The 23,006-nt window shown below is 39.3% G+C and overlaps 1 protein-coding gene across 2 annotated transcripts in view; it reads left to right on the top strand.

Annotated features, from left to right (window-relative positions):
- Positions 1-23,006, top strand: part of arap2 (ArfGAP with RhoGAP domain, ankyrin repeat and PH domain 2) — a 137,001-nt gene that overhangs the window by 28,271 nt on the left and 85,724 nt on the right. For both annotated transcript variants that reach the window (XM_088348474.1, XM_088348473.1), the window contains exons 8-9: positions 8,163-8,283; positions 15,522-15,700. In XM_088348474.1, the coding sequence (XP_088204600.1) occupies positions 8,163-8,283; positions 15,522-15,700 (300 nt within the window). The remainder of the gene's footprint in view (positions 1-8,162; positions 8,284-15,521; positions 15,701-23,006) is intronic.

Below are 23,006 nucleotides of genomic sequence, written 5' to 3'. Positions count from 1 at the left end.
AATATAACCACCACTTTTTACCATGGCGATTTTTTTCCTGTGCATTGGGCAAGCTTCTAAGCCCAATTTTGAGTGTGTGTGAATGGGTAAGTGTGAAGCAAATTGTAAAGCGCTTTGGGAGGTCTTCAGTGACTTGGAAAGCGCCATATAAATGCAGACAAAAAAACGTTTTGCAGAGCAATCTTATGTTAAGTAGGTACGAGTTCCGTCAAAGACACGCAATAAAATAAGTTACGTTAGGGGCTTACCGTTGCCATTTCAAGGCCCGGTCACACAGCCTTTCGTGTCTGTATCGCGGGTAAAATTTAGCGATTTTTTTTTTTTTTTTTTTTTTTTGCCCATGGTTGCCCGCGGTGGAAAATGTGCAAAATTGGCCGGCGACTGTTCCGCGTCCTTATTGTGTGGTCTAAATTTTTGAGCAGCGCAAAACTTTTTCGCGCGGTCAACCGCGTGTGAATTTCTTACCACGTGTAAAGCACGGCTGTATCGCGTCTGTATCGCGATCTCAAAGCGTCCAACAGCATCTGCTTCACGGGCAGAAATTTCTGGCCGTGATTCAGCCGCGATACGCCCGTGAAAGGCTGTGTGACCGGGCCTTAAAGGAGCTGCTTTTTGTGATTAAACAGGGATTCAAAACAGTAAACCTCTGAATATCACATGAATTGAAAACTGTTATTTGCTCTACGATAAACGTTATTACTACCAACTGACCTGCCAATTTATCAACAGATAAACTGGGAGACGGATGTTTAGAAGATAAGGCGTCATTTTGCCAAAATAAATATATTTAACATCTTAAAATGGGATTTCTATACAAGGTGCAAATGCCTTACTGTTCTGTTACATTACTCAAAAATTTAGACTCAAAACGTGTCAATTATCAATTATCAATTATATAATTATATAATGGGCCATGCAAAAAAAATTAAGGTATCGTTTCCCTGTGTTAATATGTAACGAGAAAATCTTCCTGCAACTGAAAATATTAAGCTACATATTAATGTAATTTTCAGCCAACACCTATTCGGGTAGAGAGTTGTCTCAGATCCACAAATGTATACCCGATTTACTCCCGATCTATAATTCATTAAGTCTTGATAAATGCACACACAACATTAAAAAGCTCCATATGTAAAACACAAATATATTTGTGGATCTGCAAAAAAACACGATTTACACCGGATTTCTTCTTTTCATGTCAAGTCATGTTTATTTGTATAGCCCTTAATCACAAGGAGTCTCAAAGGGCTGCACAGACCACAGATTATTGCAAACTACAGACTATTATTACACCATCCCCTGATCTAAAACCTACATGAGGCCAAGGAAATCTCAAAAACCTCAGGATAAGTCAAGTCAAGTCGTGTTTATTTGTGACACCCTTAATCACAAGGAGTCTCGAAGGGCTGCACAGACCACAGACTATTGCAAACTACAGACTATTATTACACCATCCCCTGATCTAAAACCTACATGAGAGCAAGGAAAAACTCAAAAACCTTTTCGCGTCATCCCGCCTTCAGAGATGAGCCGGACCTCGGTATTGATGGGTCGCAACATGTGACAATATTGATAATAGATTCTATATCAATGGGGAAAAACTATTTTGTTCCTGAATTACATATAGTTCATAATGCTAGAACAAAACCAGTATTTGTGCTCAAGTAGCAGGTCTAGAAATTAGCCCAAGGTTATATTGAATCGCCCTCTCAGGGGCCTTTTTGTAGCAATAGTCCATATCCTTGGCTCCTGGGGCCCCCTCAGTCCTCTTTGCTGTAGTTGTGAAATCGTCTTGGCGCCGTAACGGTCTTTGTCTAGAGCCAAGGGCCCCATATCTAGGTCCTGACGTCTCAACTACCTAATAAAGCAATCTCTATATTTTCTGAATTTTGTGGCCTCTTCAGCACCAGTCACCCTGTCCGATTTTCCAATTTTTCCAGTCACATGATCACGGACATGTGACTGGAAAAATTGGAAAATCGGTTTTGAAAGTCCTTAAAAAGCGCTTGAATTTGGCCATTAGAAAGGTGAAAGAACCCTGAACAATAACCTTTTCCATCCCCCTTGAACCCTGAATACATTCCTACATTAAAATAGCTAGAAAAACAGAACACTGCCTTCTTTATACGGCCAGGATTTTTAATACAACTCATTAGCAGGTAGCCTGAGAGTTTGTGATATGTGAGAAAAAAATACGTTGATTATTCATATAATCTGATAACATAGCCGGTTAGACTAATTGGGGGCAATGTAGAGATCAGCATTTTGGAAAATAAAAAGGAAAGAAATAGATTGAATAAGTGTGCTTTTCATTGCTACCAGGTGGTGTCCTCATGCCTCCACTGCAAACCCACTGCAACTTCTTTTTTTCAGTGCATCCCACTCCCTCCTCCTTTCTTGTCTCTCCACATGGTGCCTCCCTCCATTGTTGTGTGTTTTAGCTCCAGCACTCAGCCATAATTGTTCTGTGAAGTTTACTGGCTTTTTTTTTTTTGAGGGGAGAGCAAAATGTGCAGGAAAAAAAAAAACACCACGCCCCCCCTCTTCAAACCCTTGAGGCAGCAATGCAGTGGAGAGGGAAGAGGTCAGCGTGAGAGGGGGGCAAAATATGGGGGGCAGCCAGGAAAAATCAAGTTGGGCGAACGTGTTATCGCAGAAAGAGCTGGTTGGGTAGAGCCAGCTCTCATTTCTTGTTTTGTCCTCATGAGGGTAGAGTGTTTGTGTGCATGCTCGTGTGTGTCTTTCGCCTGACCTCGTCTTTTCATCAGACTTGTTCCCGAGAGTATTTATAGATGCGCGAGTGGCAATTAAACAACTCTCCTTCCTGACCCTCAAACTGGAATTAAGACAATTAATTACCTTTAAAGCATACCGGTGGCGTAATTATCAGCCACTCAGCTCATTTCACCAAACATGTTTTTTGTTTGTTTCAAACCTGTAACGTAACCCGATGCTCTGAATAGGTTGGCTTTTCTTTAATTAGTGTATAATTGTTTCTTAAGAATTGGGGCTGTGCTGTTCAATGGTGAAGGCCACTCAGATTTTGTAGAAAATGAACCTAAATCTTATTTGTACTTTGATTGAAAGAGCAAGATTGCTATATATAAATTGTAGCGTAGAAAAAAACCTATTGTCTTCCCTTAACTTATAAATCAAGTGTATGCGCTGCTCCTTTTGACTTAAGGGGAAAACAAGTTCATACGACAAGTAAAAGATATACTGGATGGCTTGACTTGCTGTTAGCTCAGTAATTCTAATGTTTGGGGCTGAGATGTGTGCCAAATCTGAATCCTTGATCTCATTATCGGCCTCTGCTGTGAGGCAAGAGAACTGCATGCCTCACCGTTCATCTGCAGAGGCTCAGCACAGTAATACGTTAAATACTAATTGTATGAATAATATAATAATAACTATGAAATAGTGTGACGATTCTGTGTTTTTAATGAGAAAAAAACAAAAGAAATTTAAAAACAACTTTAGCACCTTTTAACATATTATAAAAATTCCAGACGCTCCCCTACTTGCGACCATTTGACTTACGCAACATAGTAGATACGAACATTCTTTTCGGGATGTCGAAAAATATCCGGACATTGAGGTAAGTTAGATTTTGTATCGTGTGCACCTTTTTCCGAGTAGAGGACAGTACTGTAGTGCTTCTTTCTGCCGCGTGGTGCCGTGAGACGTCACCCAGCATCTACTCCGAAGAAGAAATCCGGCTTCCTCTTCCTAGTTCGTGTGTAAACATACTATACTGTATCTCCAGCGCGCTAACAACTTTGACATTTTTATCGTTTGATATCTCGTGCATCCATTCGATATGGTTGGTGTGAAGTGTAAAGAAGAGGCAAGCCGTTTCTTTTGAAATGAAAAGTGGAATAAGAAAGATTGATGCGGTGGAGAAAATGGTTGGATTGTTTTTTTTTTTTATGTTCACTTTTTTACCACAGAGGAGGATGTCACTTAGCTTTTCCAAAAGTAAGTTAAACTTAACTTTATTAATCTTTATAGTCAAGTCATGTTTATTTGTACAGCCCTTAATCACGAGGAGTCTCAAAGGGCTTCACAGACCACAGAATATTATTTTTCAGGACTATGCTTTATCATAAGGTTACTTATACAAGCCTTAAACATACTTATATAAATCTTAAACATACATTCCATACAAAGTATAGCACTGAAGCAACTTACGAACAAATTCAATTTACGAACAATCGAAACTTATCTTGTTCGTAAGTAGGGCAGCGTCTGTATATTTCTATAATGAAAGGCAAAGTATCAATTCAGTTTCAGATCTTCTTTTTTCAATTAATCAAGCTTTAAGCATTTTACCTACAACTTCAACTTGCACGGAAAGATATTGCACTTACTTGAAAAACTGAAACAATTGAAACAATAAAACTGAAATAATTCTTTGGGAGTAAATTGTTTTAGGTGCTTTTTATTGAATATTTGTTTATGGTCTCCTTTACTGAACATTCATTTCCGTTTTTAAAAATATTTTTCTCTTGTTTGAAGCATTTTCTTTCAGATTTTCTAAATATTTTTGATCTGTTTTTGAAAACACTTATGTTTTCGTTTTCAGAATCCTTTTTTCCTTTCAGAAAAAGAACTTACTCAGCATGCCAACCAGCATCTTACGTTCTCCATTAAATGATATAAATATCTTACATTGGAATATACCATGCAATTAAAACACAGCATATAACGTTACTAATACTAAATGTTATCAATTATACTACATCCCTCTTACATTGTTTGAGATGGGGTGGTACGTGTGGAGTCAAATGTGCGCTGATGGTCACTGAAATCGTCACTTGGAGGTCAGAGTATAAAAAGAAAATGACGTCCAAGAAATTAAAGTTTTGCTTTTCACTCTTCATTTTTCTTTAAATATGTGTTTTTTTGCAATAATTGTTTTCTGCCTGTAAAGATTATTCAGAAAAAAATGAGAAAGATTAATTGAAAAAACAGGAAAAAAATCAAAATAAAATAATATTTATTATTTTATTATTATTATTATTAAGTAATACAATAATAAAATACAATTTAAAGAAATAGTTGGATAAATCAAGTCATTATAAAAAGTATCAAAAAACAATACACTCAAAACCCTTTAGTCAGAAATACCGGGATGGATATTTAACATTTCAAGTGAATCCAATACACAGTAATTCCATGTTTTTTGTTGGGGTTCCCTTCCAAAAAGAACCTACAATATTTAAAATTCGCCAAGTAGAAACCTTTATTTATTTATTTTATTGAATACACCATTACACATTGAAACCAAAACAAACCCTATTTATAGGTTAAGGAATTTGTTTAATAGATAAAAGACCGGTACCATCAAAACAAAATTTTCAGAATAATCACACTATCCTGTATTGCACAAAGGGGCATTACACAACATTTTTACTTTAGGTGATATATTGTCATCATCATACGGAAATTCTGGATCCATGCTTTTACCGTCCTTCAATGTGTTGAGAAGTCTGACTTAGTTGGCAATAGAAAGCCTCTTTTTCTGCCTTTTGTTGTTTTTGCCGGTTCAAAGTGTTTTATTGACGGCTTTTAGAGAAAATTGAAATTAAAAGAGATAAGTGCATATGGTCTCAATTACTTGTGCTCCCATCCACTGCGGCTGTTTGACTGAGAGGATAGACCAGCCTATCATTGTCGCATACACAGACAGTCACCCCACAAACACATACAACCTGCCCCCATGATATCATTTGCTGTATGCTGTCTGCTCAGAACATAATGCTAAATGTGTTGATATCACTGACAAGGGCAATTCAATTCAAAATCCGCGAAGCAATGAACCAGCGAAAACCGAAGTGCAAAGTAGTGAGAGGTCTCGGCACCAGCAACTGGACAAAAAGGTTCAATTAGTAAAAAAGCCGCTATTGTAATAGAATGATTGATTTAAAATATTCCAAAAACTAACAAAAAAGTTGGGCAGCCTCCTCCTTTTCATACGAGATCGAGCGGCCCAGCAATGATGAGGTCTTGGCCGCTTTTGCGTCATCTCTCCTTGGATCTTGCGTTTCTTTCGCTCGGTCCTCCTTGGCCTTTCACGCGAACCTCATTTCTCCCGGCGGCCCCGTCTGCACTGCGCCGGCCGATATTTTTGGCCGCTTTTCTCCTTTTGTGGACGCCAAGGTCACCGGCTTAATTAAGGGACGACGAGATAGAGTCACAAGTTCAACGCTTGCCTTTGCGGATTTGCTTCCATGTAGAACATAGCGCTGCAAACCAAATGACGCCTTTCGGCAACCATCATGACACTATGAGCATGAATAATGCAAGGCCTGTCTTATTTTTCTTTTCACGAGCTAGCGGGTTTCACACCGTAAAAGCAACATAATGCGCGTCCCTAGTAGGAAAACATGCAATGTTCTGGATGTTTTCCCCCGAACTCTTAAGGGTGTTTTTTTGTCACATCAGGGCTTGAATACTGATTGGAAACGATGCCCCCATCTTCAGACTTCCTGTTCATGTCAAAGACTGACTACTGCAAAGTGTTGCACCCTCATTGGGTGTGCATGGACCATCACGCTAAATCTCACTTTGGCCTTACCTAGGCTTTTGTTCAATTTTAAGAAAGACTGATAAGAATGTCGTTTTCAGGGAGATGTTGTTTCTTCTGGAAATGTACAGTTAAAAAAAGGGCTATAAGCCGCTACTTTTTTACCTACGTTTTGAACCATACCGGTTTTACAATGATGCAACCAAGCCATAGATCAAGTAGGGCACTGTCCCTTCTTCGTATTAATTCAAGTTAGCCCTAGCAACATTAACTTAACAGAATGTATATAATATATATGTATATAGATTTAAAACTACTACTAATACTCTAATATATAACCATACCTGCTAATGCACACACATACAACTTAATCATTTGCTAGGGAAAATGAAGTGTGTCGCGAAACAATTTCACCTGCTTGTTGACTCGCACTCGTCTTGAGGAAAAAGGAACACCACAAATAAACACACCACCAGAGGGGGCTCTAACTACACAAACTAACGCCAACTTGGCCTTACTAACAACGTTGATGTAGTCCTCATTGCATTTCTTTACCACTAAGAGGCGCCAAATAATACACACTGTCCCGTTAGAGTTTATTTACAAAATTGTTTCACGTTCATTTTCACGGATCCCTGGTTTGGCGGGACATTACTTGCTGTGGTGTATTTTGGGTAAGTTCAGCCTAGGGGGCGCCAATTCCTCTGCAGGATAGGGGTATTTTTCCTTACATGAAACAGACTGGTTTCCATGGTTACCATTAGCGAGATGAAGCCTCTGATCTGACCCAGATTCAACACCTCATCATCTGGTTGCTGTTGTTTTTAGGTGTAAAGGATCATTTCGCTCTTTTACAGATGAGCCGGCCTTTGGCATTGACAGGCAGCGGCATGCGACAATTCTGACAGGAAAAACGATTTTGTTTGGAAATTTTGAGTACCGACTCACAGAAATTTAGATGGACATGTTTATCTTTACAGGAAACAAGAAAAGGCCTCGAGGATTCATATTTTAGTTTTTGTTGAAGCAGAAAATTCCACAGAAATTTCCATCAATCGGGGGTTAAGAAATTAAAACCAAAAACCAAATCCAGTTAACCAGTAGAACCAATCAACAAAAAAATATGGAAAACCTTTACCCAAACAGAATGCATGAAGAAGTCCCAAGGACCCGAGTTTCTAATCTGAAAATTTCTCAAACCATAATCCTTTTGGTTCTGCGCCATAATAAAGTACAAAATCCAAAAATCAGCATGGCTAATAAAGTCATTTTTCACAGTCAGCATGTTTTCATCCAAGCGCTTCTCATACTGGAACTGAGCGTCTTTTATCAACGTTATTGCTTGAGAGGCGGAATAAATATGTGTAAATAAATATGATGGCATATTGATGGCTTACGGCTGGACTTTGATGAGGAAATTCGTCAGCCGGGCTTCAAAATTGAATGCGCCCAAACAGTGACAGCGACGCAGGAGAGAATTACGCATCCATTGATGCAAACAAAGCTCTTGCGCAAGCTGGGGGAGAGTAATTCCGACTCGAGAAAAGAACAACAGCTCGATAATGCTGCCGTGGTTGCCTGCGTTGGGAAAGTTATCCAGTTCCCTGTCCTATCTGCTTTTTCTTTGTTGCAGGAAATGTACTCCAAAGGAATGATCGCGGCGGCTGCCATTCGACAGGTTCGGCCTTTAGGCGACAACAAGTTTGAGGTCATCACTTTGCTTCGGACTTTCATTTTCCGAGCTGAGAAAGAAGGTAGAAACTCCTAACAAACTTCATTCATTAAAAAAATAACAATATTTATTTAGATAATGAGCACAAATACATCAACTATCATATACGCAAGCATTCGAAAAAAAAAAAAAAATGAGGCTCACCTAGAGGGAGCTGACGTAATTATCCGCTATCTTGCTGCAAAGGATACCCCCCCAAAAAAGAAAAACATTTAGAATACAAATGGTGCTGTTTGACCACTAGTTTGAAATCTTCCTTGTGTCTTGTAGCACTCGTTTAGTACAGCGACATCTAAATGTCAAATATTACACAGTGTCCCTTTAAGTGCAAAACCAGTTTGATAAAATGATGTATAAATAAATGAATATAATTAGAAATATATCATTAACATGTACATATCTGCATGTACATTTATGTATAAATGATTATTATAAAAATAAAGTAACCGTTTTCCTTGTACATCACCAAAGTATCGGATCAAGACAGTATTGGCAGAAAAAAAATCAGTCAATCATTGCAGCCCATGACCCAAAATGTTTGCCTAGACCTAGGTTAAACTGAGCCAGACAGTCTGAAAATTGAGAATCTATGTAACTTATGGTTTTTGGGAAAGTAGCGTGCAGGATAACCCATTCAGGACTCTGGATAGTTGCCATGGCAATTATATACTTGCGTTTTCCCACTGCACATTATTGTTCACAATGATGTAAGCATGCAAGCTTGTTCTTTATATCACCCGTGTGACTCATCACAGCAAACTGGCTGAGGGCATCTTGTGGTAAAGATTCAAGTCAGTTTATGCCATGTTCTTTAGAAACTACTTAGCGTTAAGCTAACCCTAAAAGACTGACTCTCCCATCCATCTGATTGATTCACTGAAAAAAAAAGAGTACGGTATTTTGTCTGAAACAATAAGAAGATGTTTTAAAGTCTACCTCAAAATATTTTCCTCAAAATAAATGAATTATTTATTCACTATCATATTCTTTGTTAACAGACACCCATTTGTTTAAAGGAAACCGTTATTTCCCAAAAAGTTATTTTCTGGGCTTTGGTTAATTTAAATGACTTTGTATGTAAAGCTTAAGTTTAGTCTTTAGTTGGAAAGTATCAAGAACACACTCAGAATGGTGTGGAAGCACAGTACTGAAACACAGACTATTACAGAAAATGATGGTCTTTTGTTTAGGCAGTGGTCTGTACACTGAAAGTCAGGTAGTGAGTTAACAGAATCTGGAATACCACTGGCAACAATTGTGATCAAAGAGGTAGGCGAGTGGTCGGGTTTCCAGTAAACCCAAGCAGCAAAGGCAGCAGTCCAAGAGTTCATCAGGCGGCACGCATAAATCCAAAAGTGCAGGCAGGGATTTGCTACGGTAGAAGAACAAGGAGCGGAGACAAGGGTGCTTAGGTGGTGATGAGGAAAACAACACACTAGCAATGAACCAAGGGGACTAAAAACTATCAAAGGGAAGAGGACAAAATGTAAAAAAAAATTACCTACGGCTAAGCCCCGCCCTTTTTAGTCACTGGGACAAACGTTCAACATTCTGGGAAGAGCGCTAGGCAAGAGTTACAGTTGGAGGGGGCAATTGATGCTTTTTGGACTTAGAAAGATCAAATATCATCTCAAAATCACTAAAATGGCCTAAACTATGCATTAAAATGTTGTATTTATGATTTAATTGTTGAATAGGTTGATTGAAAGCTTCCACTAGTCTAAGTCTATGCTGCATATTTTCCCAGGACTAGCCTTTTTACTATCTGTAGGCTACCAGGAGTCCCTCTACGTAAGTGTGCTGCTACTGCATTTATGTTGAATCATTTAGCATAACATTGCCATCATTTTTTCAATGAACCTTTAGTGAATGTGAGTGTGTTTTTGACTTTAGCCACCTCCCACTGGGGGATACAGCTTTGGTGTAAAGATAGATAGAATAGGCTGCCGGGAGTGGCTCTCGGATAGTTATTTACGTTGAATCATTCAGCATTACACTGCCAGTATATGTTATCTTCGTTATTTTCAGGTAAGTTAAAGAAGCTACACTCCAAAAGATATAAATAGGCTTGGTTCACAGCAGAGTTAAATGCTCAATTCAGATTTTTTGTTGAAATTCGATGTTTACTAGAGCTCTTTGAAAAACAGCTAACACTCACGGATGATTACAAACGTAGAAAACTAGCACATAACAGGCTTCTGAACTTCCAGTAAACAAACATGATTTATCGTTAGCTAGCATCAATGTAATGTTAAAAATGTTAACGTTATTAATAACTTTATATTTCTCTCCATCAAAGTGACAATATGTTGCCTTAAATACAATTTTTACTTACCTGAAAACAGATGCAGACATCCTTTATCCACGTTGAGTTGGTGCAGTGGTCGACGAATAACACTTGTCACTATTTAGACGTGGCTCAATTGGGTAAAAAAAAAATACCAGTCTCTTAAGATACCTTGCATCAGGTTTGCATAGACCCCATTAACACGTTTTGACCAGCTTAAATTTTAAAATGTAAGAAGAAACACCCAAAAAACCCCAATTAATACCTAAAAACTGAAATGCAATTTAATGGACATGCCAGCAGAGCATGTCCTAGTGTATGGAGACTGCAATTCGCACTGTGATTGGCTCATCGCTTTCGAGGGCGGGGCTTAGCCACAGGTCAATTGTACTGTCTCAGTTGCATACAATCTTTCTTCATGGACGAGATGAATAAAGAAGCTTTTGTTTGTTTGTTTAAACATACCAATGTCATGAGTTGAAGCAGACACAGAAAATGCTCGCTCTTCTCCGGAAAAAAAAAAGTTTCTTAATGTATTCCTTTTGATGGCTGCAGCGTGGGCGGCCTTTAAGATCTCCTCGCCGGGTGCAGAGTGGACCCGCCTATCCTTTCATCCACTTTGGATGCCTTGCTCGCTCCTTCACTCCTCAGCTCTCCCATCCCAATGTGTTCTTTTTTCCCTATAGGCTCATGCATGAGAAAATGCTTTTGAAGAAAGAGTTTGACCATTAAATTTCATCCAAATAATGGTTATTTACTATTTATAATCATTCATTTACCTTTAATTGTTGTTTTTTCATCCAACCTTCCGCTCTTAGGTACTTTCCGTATTGTCCTGTGTCTTTACTTAGTCAGCAGAACACTGTGTGCTCATAATCCATCAACATGTCACATCTGATTTAAGTTTTGCTTGGAAAAGTGAGTGAAAATGAAAGTTTTCATCTGGTGTACGAGGCAAACAAGAGAATGTAGTGAAAACGCCCCGCCGTTCTTTTCCTGTCTCAGATTGACCGCATGAACACCGGAGCGGAAACTCCAGACTAAAAAAAGTTAAAGTAGGACGGAAAGGTAATGGAAGTCCAAAAGCGAGTCTGCTGATGTAAAGCGCAGTCAATAATGGAGGAAGCCATTCATTATGGATGCGGGTGCACTGGGAGAGATTTTGGAAGCAGCCGTACTGGGACCAAGCAACATTAGAGGTCAAAATGAAGGAGGTAGGGTCTAGCTCCAGCATGCTGGGAAGCTAATTAAGGTCACTGGGAGACAATGTCAGCTTCTTCAGATAACTGACAGCTCATTGAAGTAGGCCGACTGTCACTCCGTCGAGGACACGTCAGGGGGTCGTTGATGAACGATATTCGGCGACATTTAGGAGTCTGTTAGAATGAAGGGCTGGATAAAAATTCAAATCCACATGACCGTGGAGTAGGATGCCACATTTTGCAATCTGTGACTGAACATGTAGCAAAAAACATCATTGGTATTCTAAATTTCCAGTTTGTAACAGAAAAAGCACATGGGAAAAATACCTTAAACAAAAGGTACCCTTAGGCTCAATCCGATTACTCCCGTTTAGAGGTAAGATCTTGGGCTCTAACCCGAGCCAAACCCAGGGCGGCCGGGCTTCTCTCTCTCGCTGTTTTATTCCCTTCGTGGAGGATCTGCAGAGCATGCTAGTAGCATGTTATTACTCAAACAATTATTTAGATAAAGAAAATGATGAACAAAATATCAGTTTAACTTCAAATCACTAAATCCAAAGAAATTTTCATCCTCTGTTTTGTGGTAAAAGACGCGCCGCTTCCTCCTTCCAACTCCGTCACGTTAGACATTTGCGCTTCTTGCCAATAGCTTACACGCATATCAAACTTTCCTTCTGCTTTTCGGGCAGATGTTTCTCTATTTGCAGCGTGTAATCTACAGAATCTGATTTTCTTTTCTGTGCCGTTTCATTCAGTTTCAATTTTGTTGGTTTGTATGTCGTCGAAATGCGCACTTCGGCACTGCACCTCCAGTGCACACTTGATTTCAGGGACTCGGCTCTCAGTAAACCCCAAGTTGCGTAGTTCAGCCGAAAGGCACAGTTCTGCGCTGAAGTACATACGGCCGGAGTAAAGCTTAGTGTTGACTTAGGCGGAAAATTAAAGCTTCGTGTTTATTTTGGGCTTGGTTATCAAATCAAGTTAATCCGGCGGGTTCATGTTTATATACACGCGACTCGGTTGTGTCAGGCTGAATATTTTACGCCCGATCTTACCTCTACCCCCCTTCCCCTCAATTTTACTCCTTAACCTAGCAATGCAATTTCACAATTCGGTGGAATAGTGAAGGACATAAGCCCCTCTTGCTAAGTCAACTCGGGAGCCTCGTTGCTTCTCCCGAACTGCGCGTCCTCTGCATCATCGACCACCTGGAAGCTATCGTGTGAGGGATTTAACAAATCACATGATTTTTTTTTTGTGTTATGGGATTTAATTTTCTACGGAGGGTGATGCAGGACAATACAAAAGCACAAAGGCAGGATGGGTGATTGCAGGGAAAACGAGGAAGTATAAACAAGTGTGAAGCAAAGTTCTCGTCTGGCAGGATACTTATTTATTTTGCAAGTAAAACACTACAGTTTATTGTAACCAGTTTGAATGTTACTGTCCTGAAGTGAGTGAAATTAAAAGAAAAGCTAAAAAAAAGAAAGAACAATTGTTGCATAGAATACGTCATAGTAAAAACAGTGATGATGTAGAAAGTGGGAAGATTGTTCCTTATTCCAAAAGGAATTGTTCCCTTGCCCTCACCAAAGAAGAAGAGGGAGATGAGAAAGAAAAACTAGACTAAGTGGATAGGTGAAAGAGGAAAGTAGTCTTAATTTCAATAATTGACCCCCAAGGCACTTGCTTCTTTTTTCAATTTCAAACAAAAATGGACATATTGGTTTTTTTTTCCTTTCACATTTTTCACTTATTAACTCAAACACTCTCATGGACGTCTGTGAACTTTTCTCTGAAATGCTTATTACAGACGCTGCCCTACTTACGAACGAATGTTCGTAAGTTGAATTTGTTCGTAAGTTGCTTCAGTGTTATATTTTGTATGTTTAAGGTTTATATAAGTATGTTTAAGGCTTGTATAGGTAACCTGTATTGTTTTGTACGAAAAAATAAACATTACATAAAATAATATGCTCTATAAAGATAAATAAAGTTGAGTTCTACTTACTTTTGGAAGATGCGCTTCAAGAGGTCCTCCTCCTTGATAAAAAGTACCCAAAGAAAAGCGTTCTGCCCATTTTCTTAACCGCATCAAGCTTCCTTATTCCACTTGTATTTCAAATGAAACGGCTCGCCTCTTCTTTACACTTTACACCAACCATATTGAATAGATGCACAAGATATTAAGCAATAAAAATTGCAAAGTTCCTGGCGCGCTGGAGATACAGTATGGGTATAGTGTGTTTACTGACATACTGGGAAGAGAAAGCGGGTTTTTCTTTTTACTTCGGGGTGGATGCTGTGTGACGTCTCACAGCGCCACACTCCGGTAGCGGCGGGAAGAAGCACTACAGTACTGTCTTGTAGTTGGAAAAAGGTGTACACAATATAAAATTTAAATTACAGCAATGTCAGAATATTTTTCGACATCCCGCAAAAAAGCCATTGTATCTACCGTTTTACGTAAGTCGTCTGTTGTTGTTTTAAATGGCCCTTCAATGGTTTGTTAAAGGTATCTAAAGGTACTTAACAAATCTTTTTAAATTATATGTATTATTGGCTCCATTTACAGAAATATCTCACAAATCAAATCTTTTTACACTCCCATGAAAAATACAAATATTGAAGACACATTTATGGTGCCCTTAGGTTTGCATTGCAAAAAAAGATATTTTGCTAGTTGTTTTGTCAACTTGACTGAGACGTATCCTTCTTTAATGTGCAGTTGTTGCCAAAAAACGAAACAAGATGTGAATTGGCTCAAGTCAACTCAACCCGAGAGGGCAATTTTCATGTCATGTTCTCCATATCTACATTTTGCAAACATGTTCTTACGATCCTAATTGAAGCAATCCATTATTTTTTTCTGACATTTTTATTACTTGTTATTACTAATTGTTGTTAAAAAATGGATTTCATGGGAAATGATTACGGTCCTAAAATGTGCTAGAGGTAAGATCGAGCCTTGGGTAACTTCATTTGCAGGATCGAGCCCAAAGCAAACACAAAATTTCTCATATAATTTGAGACGACTCGAGAGGAGGAGAGGTAATTTATGATAACAACTTAAAGCCTGTCTTTTGTGATATAATCTCAGTTAAACAAGACTGTATAACCCTTTACGTCTTTTACATTTTTCTGCCTGCAGAGGTCACAATTATCGACAATTTTTCATCATAGATGGATTTTTTTAAGCGTTGACGAGAACATTATATGGCCGTCTGTCATTTTGACAGTTTGACAATTGGGTCATTAACCACAGCAGCAGTAAATCCTTAAGAATCTGGTGTGTCACTTAAAGAGAGAGAGAGAGAGAGAGTGGGAGAAGCAGAAAAACACATAATAACAATGATGGGCAGATAATATTGAGTAATGAGAAGGATTTCTTTGAAATGATATTGGAATAGTTTAGTCCAGTACATGTGATTTTTTTTTGCGGACCATGGTCTCTTGTGGCCAAAACTACTCACGGCTTCGAAACACCACAGGGTCACGAAGAGAGAAACCTGACCTGAACATAAGGATCGACATTTTAGGCCTGACCTGGACTAAAATTTAGGTAGGGCTGTAGCTTGAGCTGAAGATCTTACCTCTGAAACACACAGACAGGAATCATGTAGACTGGTTTTGTGTTTTGGGGATTTTTTTTTTACCTTTTCCCGGCTGCATTTACGTTGAGTATAACTAAAGTTTTCAGGTCATGCTGCAGACCATGCAAAAATCCTAGAACTCAGGTTTAATCTTTGTTGGACAATTTTGTTTGCACAGGTGAACGGCAGCAGTGGATGGAATGCCTCCAGAAAACCACCTGCGATTGCTCGCCGATTACCCGCCTTCGCAGGCGCTGCTCTGTGAACAAGCGCGGCACGCTAGAAGTTCGAGCCTACAAGGGCAGAATTGTGGTGTCATTAGCGGGCAGCAAAGTCAAACTCTGCAAAACAGAACAGGTATTTGTTGACTTGGACTTGCATCTCGCTCTTAGCAAACTGACAAAGACCGTTTAAATGAGGAATGCATAATAACCGCTTTATTCCTTCAAATACAGACGGTGTTGGGCGTGTTACTGAAGAAAATTAATTAGTTACTGTTACTAGTTACTCCATTTGAGAGTAATTCTGTTAGCTCCTAGCACCCAAAAGTAACACGTTACTTTGAAAATACCTATCTAGTTACAAATTACAGTATACACTCGCATTGAAGCTGACCACCCAAAACTTCTTAAAAATAGCCACAAAATAAAATTAATGGAAGAAAACATGTACATCAACCTGTGGAAGCCTTCGAATTTATTCTGTATTCTGAAGAGCTTGCAAACAAACACTTAGCATAGACACTCCATATCCTTGTTGTCTATGGGCTTCAAACAACTCGAATATCTCCTCTGTTGCTAAATACTGTCCAAAATGTTTTCTTTTTTCAAAGCAATAAAGTAATTTGACAAAAACACCACAATTCAGCACAATTTTACCATAAATTCTGTGCTCACGTTTGTCCCGTTGGTGGTTTTACCCTGTATAAGCCAAGCCTCCCTCAAGCGTGTTGCTTACCACTACAAGTGACTCACGACCAAATTTGTGCATTTAAGCTGACCCCCTGATTTCAGTATTTTATTTTGTAATTTTATAGTAATAAATTCAGCCTAGACATGAGTACTGTATACATGATGAAGAGAATATCAGTAGGCAAAAATTCTTGTTTGTGCTTGAGATGGTGTCACTGTAACTGTATTGAGTTGTACTTTGTAGGGCTATACAAACATGCCAACTCCAATTTGACAACTTCATTGGCGGTGTGCCTCAGGTGGACTATGGGTTCTATTATCCGTCGTCACCGACAGTGTAACAGAATAATATTGAATGACGGTGAAATTTTAGAAGTGTGTAAAATAAGTAGCGGAATGACACTCAATGTTGTAACAATGTTTGAGTTACAAATTTTACAAGAATGCATAACGGCACTCTTTACCTTGAAAATGAATTGCCTTCCAAGAATGCGTTATTGTACGTTGAAACTAGTTACTCCCAAAACTGGATCATGATAATTTTATCGTTAAGTAGACACTCCAAAACATCGAAAGGACTCTTGCAAGGAGAACAGTAGAGGACTGAATCAAAATCCTCACGATGCAAAAATTCCCACATGATCTAAAAGTCCCCCTCTGAGCCTTTCCTTTGAAAGCGCCTCGGTTACAAAAAGCAGATTATCCCTTAAGAGTGTGGAGTCTAAGAGAACAGCAACATGACTGGCACCTATTGACAATGATGTAAATAACGCGTAATTGTTAAAATAACAAACAAGAGTCAGCCTAAATCGATGAACAAGAGTGCACACTAAAAGTCAAAATAATGAACATCCCGAGCATCCTAAGCAATCCCCTTTGCAGATGTCCTCTAGTAAAAAGAGAACCACATTCTTCATCGTAAGCAAGCAGAGTAAAAACAAATCCGAACAACATATAGTGCATGTGTTTGTAGGGTATGTAAGTTAGGTGAAAATGTAATTTCTAAACATTACTGTACACAAGTGCTCGAATCCTGAACATCACACATCTCTTGGCTAAACGAAATATATTATTCTTATCAGATGGCAATTTTTCTACTGTACACATTAGTAGAGATTGCAATGTACACATTTCTGATTCATTATATTGAAACTTAGCAATTTAGGGATAATATGGGGATAATGGATCGCGACCACATGAGTCCAATTCCTTATAGGTGAAAATTACTGCAAAAAAAAGTCACTAGGCCCAACTTAAGTGCGCTCTGACAGTCACCACTCACAGTAATATGCGATTGGGGATAATGGATCGTGGCTTCACAGGTGCAGTTCACCGTATGGTGGACAGTACAGCAAAAACGTTGCCAGGCATGATTAAAAAAAACACTATGCCCGCATCCTTTCGCAGCAATATACAATCGGGAATAATGGATCGCGGAATACTTTTCAACCAACAATGCACTAAGGCCGTGAAGTACGAAGCACAAGGTAGCGAGGGATTACAATATATCCAAATGTCTTTGCGGCATTGCACTGCTTCCCGGTGACAATGAAGCAGCAGCCCAATGTCCATCGAAGCACAAACAAGTGTCCTTGCTTCATATTCAACAATGCGCTTTAGAAGTAAGCGCACAAGAGCTGCACATTTCCAAATGAAAGAAATAATGTGGGTGATTCCAGGCTTAAATTTCAGGAGCACAGAAATAGGTTGTTGGTTTCAAAGAAGCATTGTACATGTTCGGTTTTCTTATTTGGTCCTCCCATTCTCTTAAGTCCTTCGAATTGAGTCTTCATATTCTTGCCGGAAGTTCTCTCTGCGATCCATAAAGGGACTGAAAAGGGGGCGGGGGTCTCTCTTTTCATTCATGCCGCTTTCTAAATGTCCTTGCCCGTTTTTGAGCTCACATTCAACATTCATCCTTGCCTTCGCCCGCTGTTGTGCTGTTTGCCTTTCATTATTTTCTTCATTAGAGTGTACAAACATCTCGGTGATATTCGTCTTTCGGCTTTTTCCCTCCACGTCAGCAGCTTTCCGATCGCAGCGCAAGCCGACAGGAGAAAATCCAAATTAATTGTATTACTACAGCTGGAGATCAATCGAGCGGCTGGGGGGAGGAGGCGTCGGAGGTGTTTGTTTTGGCTTTTGTGTATGTGTGTGTTAATGGGGGTCGTGCGAGACAGAAGCGGAGAAGGCGGTAGGGGGAAGTAGAGCGTGGCCCTGTCGGAGCTCAGCGGAGTGGAGTATTTAATCTAACATGATGAACGAGCTATTGGAAACACGGGCCTGCCGGCTCCTCCTTCGACGCCCCTGGACTCATTTCTCACGGGTCGTAAGCTCTGTGATGGAGCTGTGTACGAGGTCATTTAAGCACTAAGGTAGAAGACGGTCACAAGACTTACAAAGTCAAAGGCAAGATAGCGTTCTCCTTTCTGACCCTCGCCCTTCACTTTTCCTTGCTTCCATCTTATAATCAATTGGCTTTTGAAAAGGGAATCCAATCCCCATCTGTGTGAGGTGTCTACAATATCATGTAGCAAAGCTTGCTGGCATGAATTGGCTGCAGCTGAGAATTACCAGTTATTTCCGTGTATTACACATCGATGGATGGACTGTTGGAGAATTTCATGTTAAACATTGTAACACTTCCGAGATGCTGACGGAATCGTGTTGTTTTCATCGACCCTCGTTATGTCTCCAGACAATGGCTTCTGTTTTGCTTGTGATTGTGGGCCAAATTTTTTTTCCCCAAACTCTTGAATAAAAATGTGTGTCACTTTTGGAAAGTGGGTATTTTTAGAATGATCAGCAAACGTTGGGTCATTGTCAACATAGGGCTTTTACTTTAGAAACATAATCAGTTCCAGTTACTCACTACTCAGTACTGAGTTAGTAACTGAATTACTCTATAGAAAAAGCACATATTTACCCAGGGAAAGTAACTTTTTCCTTTACTTTAAAAATACGTTTTTGAATGTCAAATAATTTGAATTTTTCAGGGAAAAAAAAAGACACCGCGGTGATGTCTTTGACCGGGGTTTACTTGAAGAGATGGGAATTCCGACTATTTTAGTAGACTTGTGTCTTTCGGGTCCCAAACAGCACTTTTAAATTGTGTCTTTATGTAACATTATGTATGGGCTTAAAAAGAGCGACAATAAAGAAAAAAGAAACAAAAGAAAAAGTACAATAACAAGGGAAAACAGACCGATAAGAGAAGAAAAAAGAATAAACTACATTTTTATAGATGCCCTATACCCCCATAACTAGGGTTTGCAAGACCTTTTGGTCCCCCCCCCCCTTTTTTTTTTGACCTTGCTGTCTCCTAGGTAGTAGAGATAGAGAGGAGAGGATCCCCAGTTCCCTCGCTCCCTCCACTTTAGTCGCCTCTTACGACACGCAGCCGACCACGGTGGGAGAATTCTCACACCTCCCAGAGGGAGAGGGGCCCTCACCACAGGACCTACGTGTTCTAAGGGATGGGCAGGGCACCTGTATGATGCGGCAGGGGTAAACCAGTTAAAGCTGTCGGCCCTGCTGTTGAACAGAAGAGTGTGTTGTAGCACCCTGACCCGAGTGACATGGCTGCTTTCTTGTGTCCCTTTTCATTTGGAGGGACGAAAGCATGACTAACTTGGGTGCCGAGGTGCTTAACTTGTTTGGGTGTTTGGGCGTTTGGGCATTTGGGTTGGCCATGGTCTAAAAAATGTTTTTTCTGCAACTTTTTCCCTTTTTTAATTTTCTTTGTTTTTGTATGTGTTTGTCTTGCTGTCTGTCACCTCTCTCGATGGATATGACCAGGGTAGATAGATAGATAGACACTGAATAACACAGGTAATTCAATTTAAATAATTGTAAACCTACAAAAAAAGATAAAGTAATTAAAATAAAACAAATTTAACATTTTTCATGACCAACACATTGATAGTCAACAGCATAGAATCCCCCAAAAGTGCATTTTGACCAATCATAAGAGAAAAAAGTCATCTCGAAGGGAACCAGCTTTTGATTGGTAGGGAGCTGGCTCCCTCCGTTCACTTCCAAGGACTGGCTCATAGCGACATTTCACTCGTGAACGACACGAGTCAGGGTGCTCAGTTTTTTTAGCAGGTCAGCCTTCATACGCCTTTTCTTGCGATGCATTAGTAAATATTGTATTTGGAATTGCTATCTCACTAAATTGTAATAATCCCAAAAGACGACTCTGAGGAGCGCGTAAAACCGCGCCGCTATAAACAGCGTCTGGTGTGTGGGGACACGCCACAGTTTGCTTTATGCAGCCAAAGTAAGGCACCACTTTTGACCTGCGTTGTAATGGCAGAACGTTTTTTTTTTATTAGATTACATATACAGGGTGTAGATAATGCCGTTATTCCCTACGCTAGTCATTGTCAAGTCACATTATTTCTATAGCCCTTAATCATAACATGGCTCAAAGGACTGCATAGGCCACAATTACACCATCCCCTGATTACAATAATCGAGAGAAGTATTAAACGCATGCATTATAATCTCAGACTCTAATTTAGACAGCATTGGGCGAAGGTGGAAGAAAGCCATTTCAGTTATATTTTCGACATATAACTGAAACCAAAGATTAGGATAAAATCTGACACCTAGATTTTTATGGGATCACTCTGGGTGATAATACATTTTTCAAGGTTCGGAGACGTTTTTGAAAACAGGTCATGACATAGCATAAATCGGGTTTTTTTTAGCAATATTAAGAGAATATTGCAATATAAAATGGCCCCAATATCTCACTATGACTTGAACAATATTAATGACAGGTTAGGAAAAGTACCTCTAAATAGTGTATAAAAACGTCCATCAATTATTTTCCTCATGTTGAGGTTTTTGAGTTTTTCCTTGCCCTCATGTAGGTTTTAGATCAGGGGATGGTGTAATAATAGTCTGTAGTTTGCAACAGTCTGTGGTCTCTGCAGCCCTTTGAGACTCCTTGTGATCAAAAGCGATACAAACAAACATGACTTGACTCATCTTGAGGCTTTTGAGTTTTTTCCTTGCCCTAATGTAGGTTTTAGATCAGGGGCTGGTATAATAATAGTCTGTGGTCTCTGCAGCCCTATGAGACTCCTTGTGATTAAAAGCGATACAAAAAAACATGACTTGACTCATCTTGAGGTTTTTGAGTTTTTCCCTGCCCTCATGTAGGTTTTAGATCAGGGGAGGGTGGAATAATAGTCTGTGGTTTGCAATAGTCTGTCGTCTGTGCAGGCCTTTAAGACTCCTTGTGATTAAGGGTGTCACAAAGAAACATGACTTGACAATCTATTACCTATGATTATTAATCATTTGTGGCCGAAACATGCCCAATTAAAGAGAGTTGTAATGTTTTTTCTTCCATTGATGCAAACCTGTCAGTTTCTGTTTTCTTATATTTAAAAATAGAATCTTGCTACAATATTTCATGATAAAAGTATTCAGAAATGAATAGGATTTTCATGCAACAAACAATTTTTGGCCCACGGTAAGGGTTTCCCTGCTTTTGAACACAGTTTTAGAATCCTTGAGGAGTCACTACTGTTCCTTAGACATGTGCATTATTTAGTTTTGACAGCATGTCCCAGACTTTGCTTTAACTATTTTATTGTGCGTAATTGATTCTATAAGTTTGCTAGTTCTTCATATGGTTGATCCGTGTGAACTGTTTTCTTGAGAAAAAAGGACTTTCTGCTTTTTTTGACATCCTTTGTAAATGGATCTTGCATTTAATATACAATTTGACCTAGTAGTTAACTAAAATCTTCCACTGATAAATTAGGTTATCAGTTTCCTTAGAATGTCTTGTTTTCTGCTTCATGTTTTTGGACCTCATGGTAATTAGTTTATGTAATTTTTTCTTAAAGAAAACTAAACACACATACAGTGCTGTTCAAAATAATAACAGTGCAATATGACTAACCAGAATAGCTCAGGTTTTAGTATGCTTTTTATTGTCACATGCCAGACAAGTTACCAGTAGGTGCAGTTGATTCTCAGAAAGCAAAAAAGACCCAGCATTCATGATAGGCACGCTCCAAATGATGTGCAATTGGGCAAATAGTTCAAAGGGGTGTGTTAAAAATAGCGTGGCAACCAATCTCTGAGTTCATCAATTTCGGGGAAGAGAAAAAACGGGTGTGAATCAGGTGTGAATCAGGAGGCTCATATTTAAGGATGATGAAGCCAACACAGGTTGAACATGCATTTGAGAAAAATGGGCCATTCAAGGCACTGCTCCGAAAAACTGCGTTCTTTGATTTAAAAAGTCGATTGGAGAGGGATGAACCTAAAAAAGAGGTGCAAAAAATTGTTGGCGGCTCAGCTAAAATGATCTCCCATGCCTAAAAATGGGTTGAAAAACCTGAGACACATGGAAGAAAATGGAAGGCAACGATTAAAATGAACCGGAGAATAACGAGAATGGCAAAGGCTCAGCTGCAGGACAATCAAATACAGTCTGCAGTTACCTGTGTGTGCTGTGACAGTTAGAAGTCTGTGTCAGGCAAATTTATTTTCACGAATCCCACGCAAAGTTCCTCTGTTAAATAAACAGCATGTGCAGAAGAGGTTACAATTCGCCAATAAACACATCGATTGGCCTAAAAAAAAGGAGGAACATTTTGTGGACTGAAGAAAGTAAAATTACCCTTTTTGGGTCCAGGGGCCACAGACCGTGTTTGAGACGAACCCCAACTCTGACTTCAAACCTCAGTACACATTGAAGACAGCGAAGCATGGTGGTGCAAGTA

The sequence above is a fragment of the Urocampus carinirostris genome, chromosome 11 (genome assembly GCF_059441175.1).
Source record: "Urocampus carinirostris isolate Australia breed hairy pipefish chromosome 11, RoL_Ucar_1.0, whole genome shotgun sequence".
In the NCBI taxonomy this organism is placed as follows: domain Eukaryota; kingdom Metazoa; phylum Chordata; class Actinopteri; order Syngnathiformes; family Syngnathidae; genus Urocampus; species Urocampus carinirostris.
This window is presented reverse-complemented; position numbering and strand designations above follow the sequence as displayed.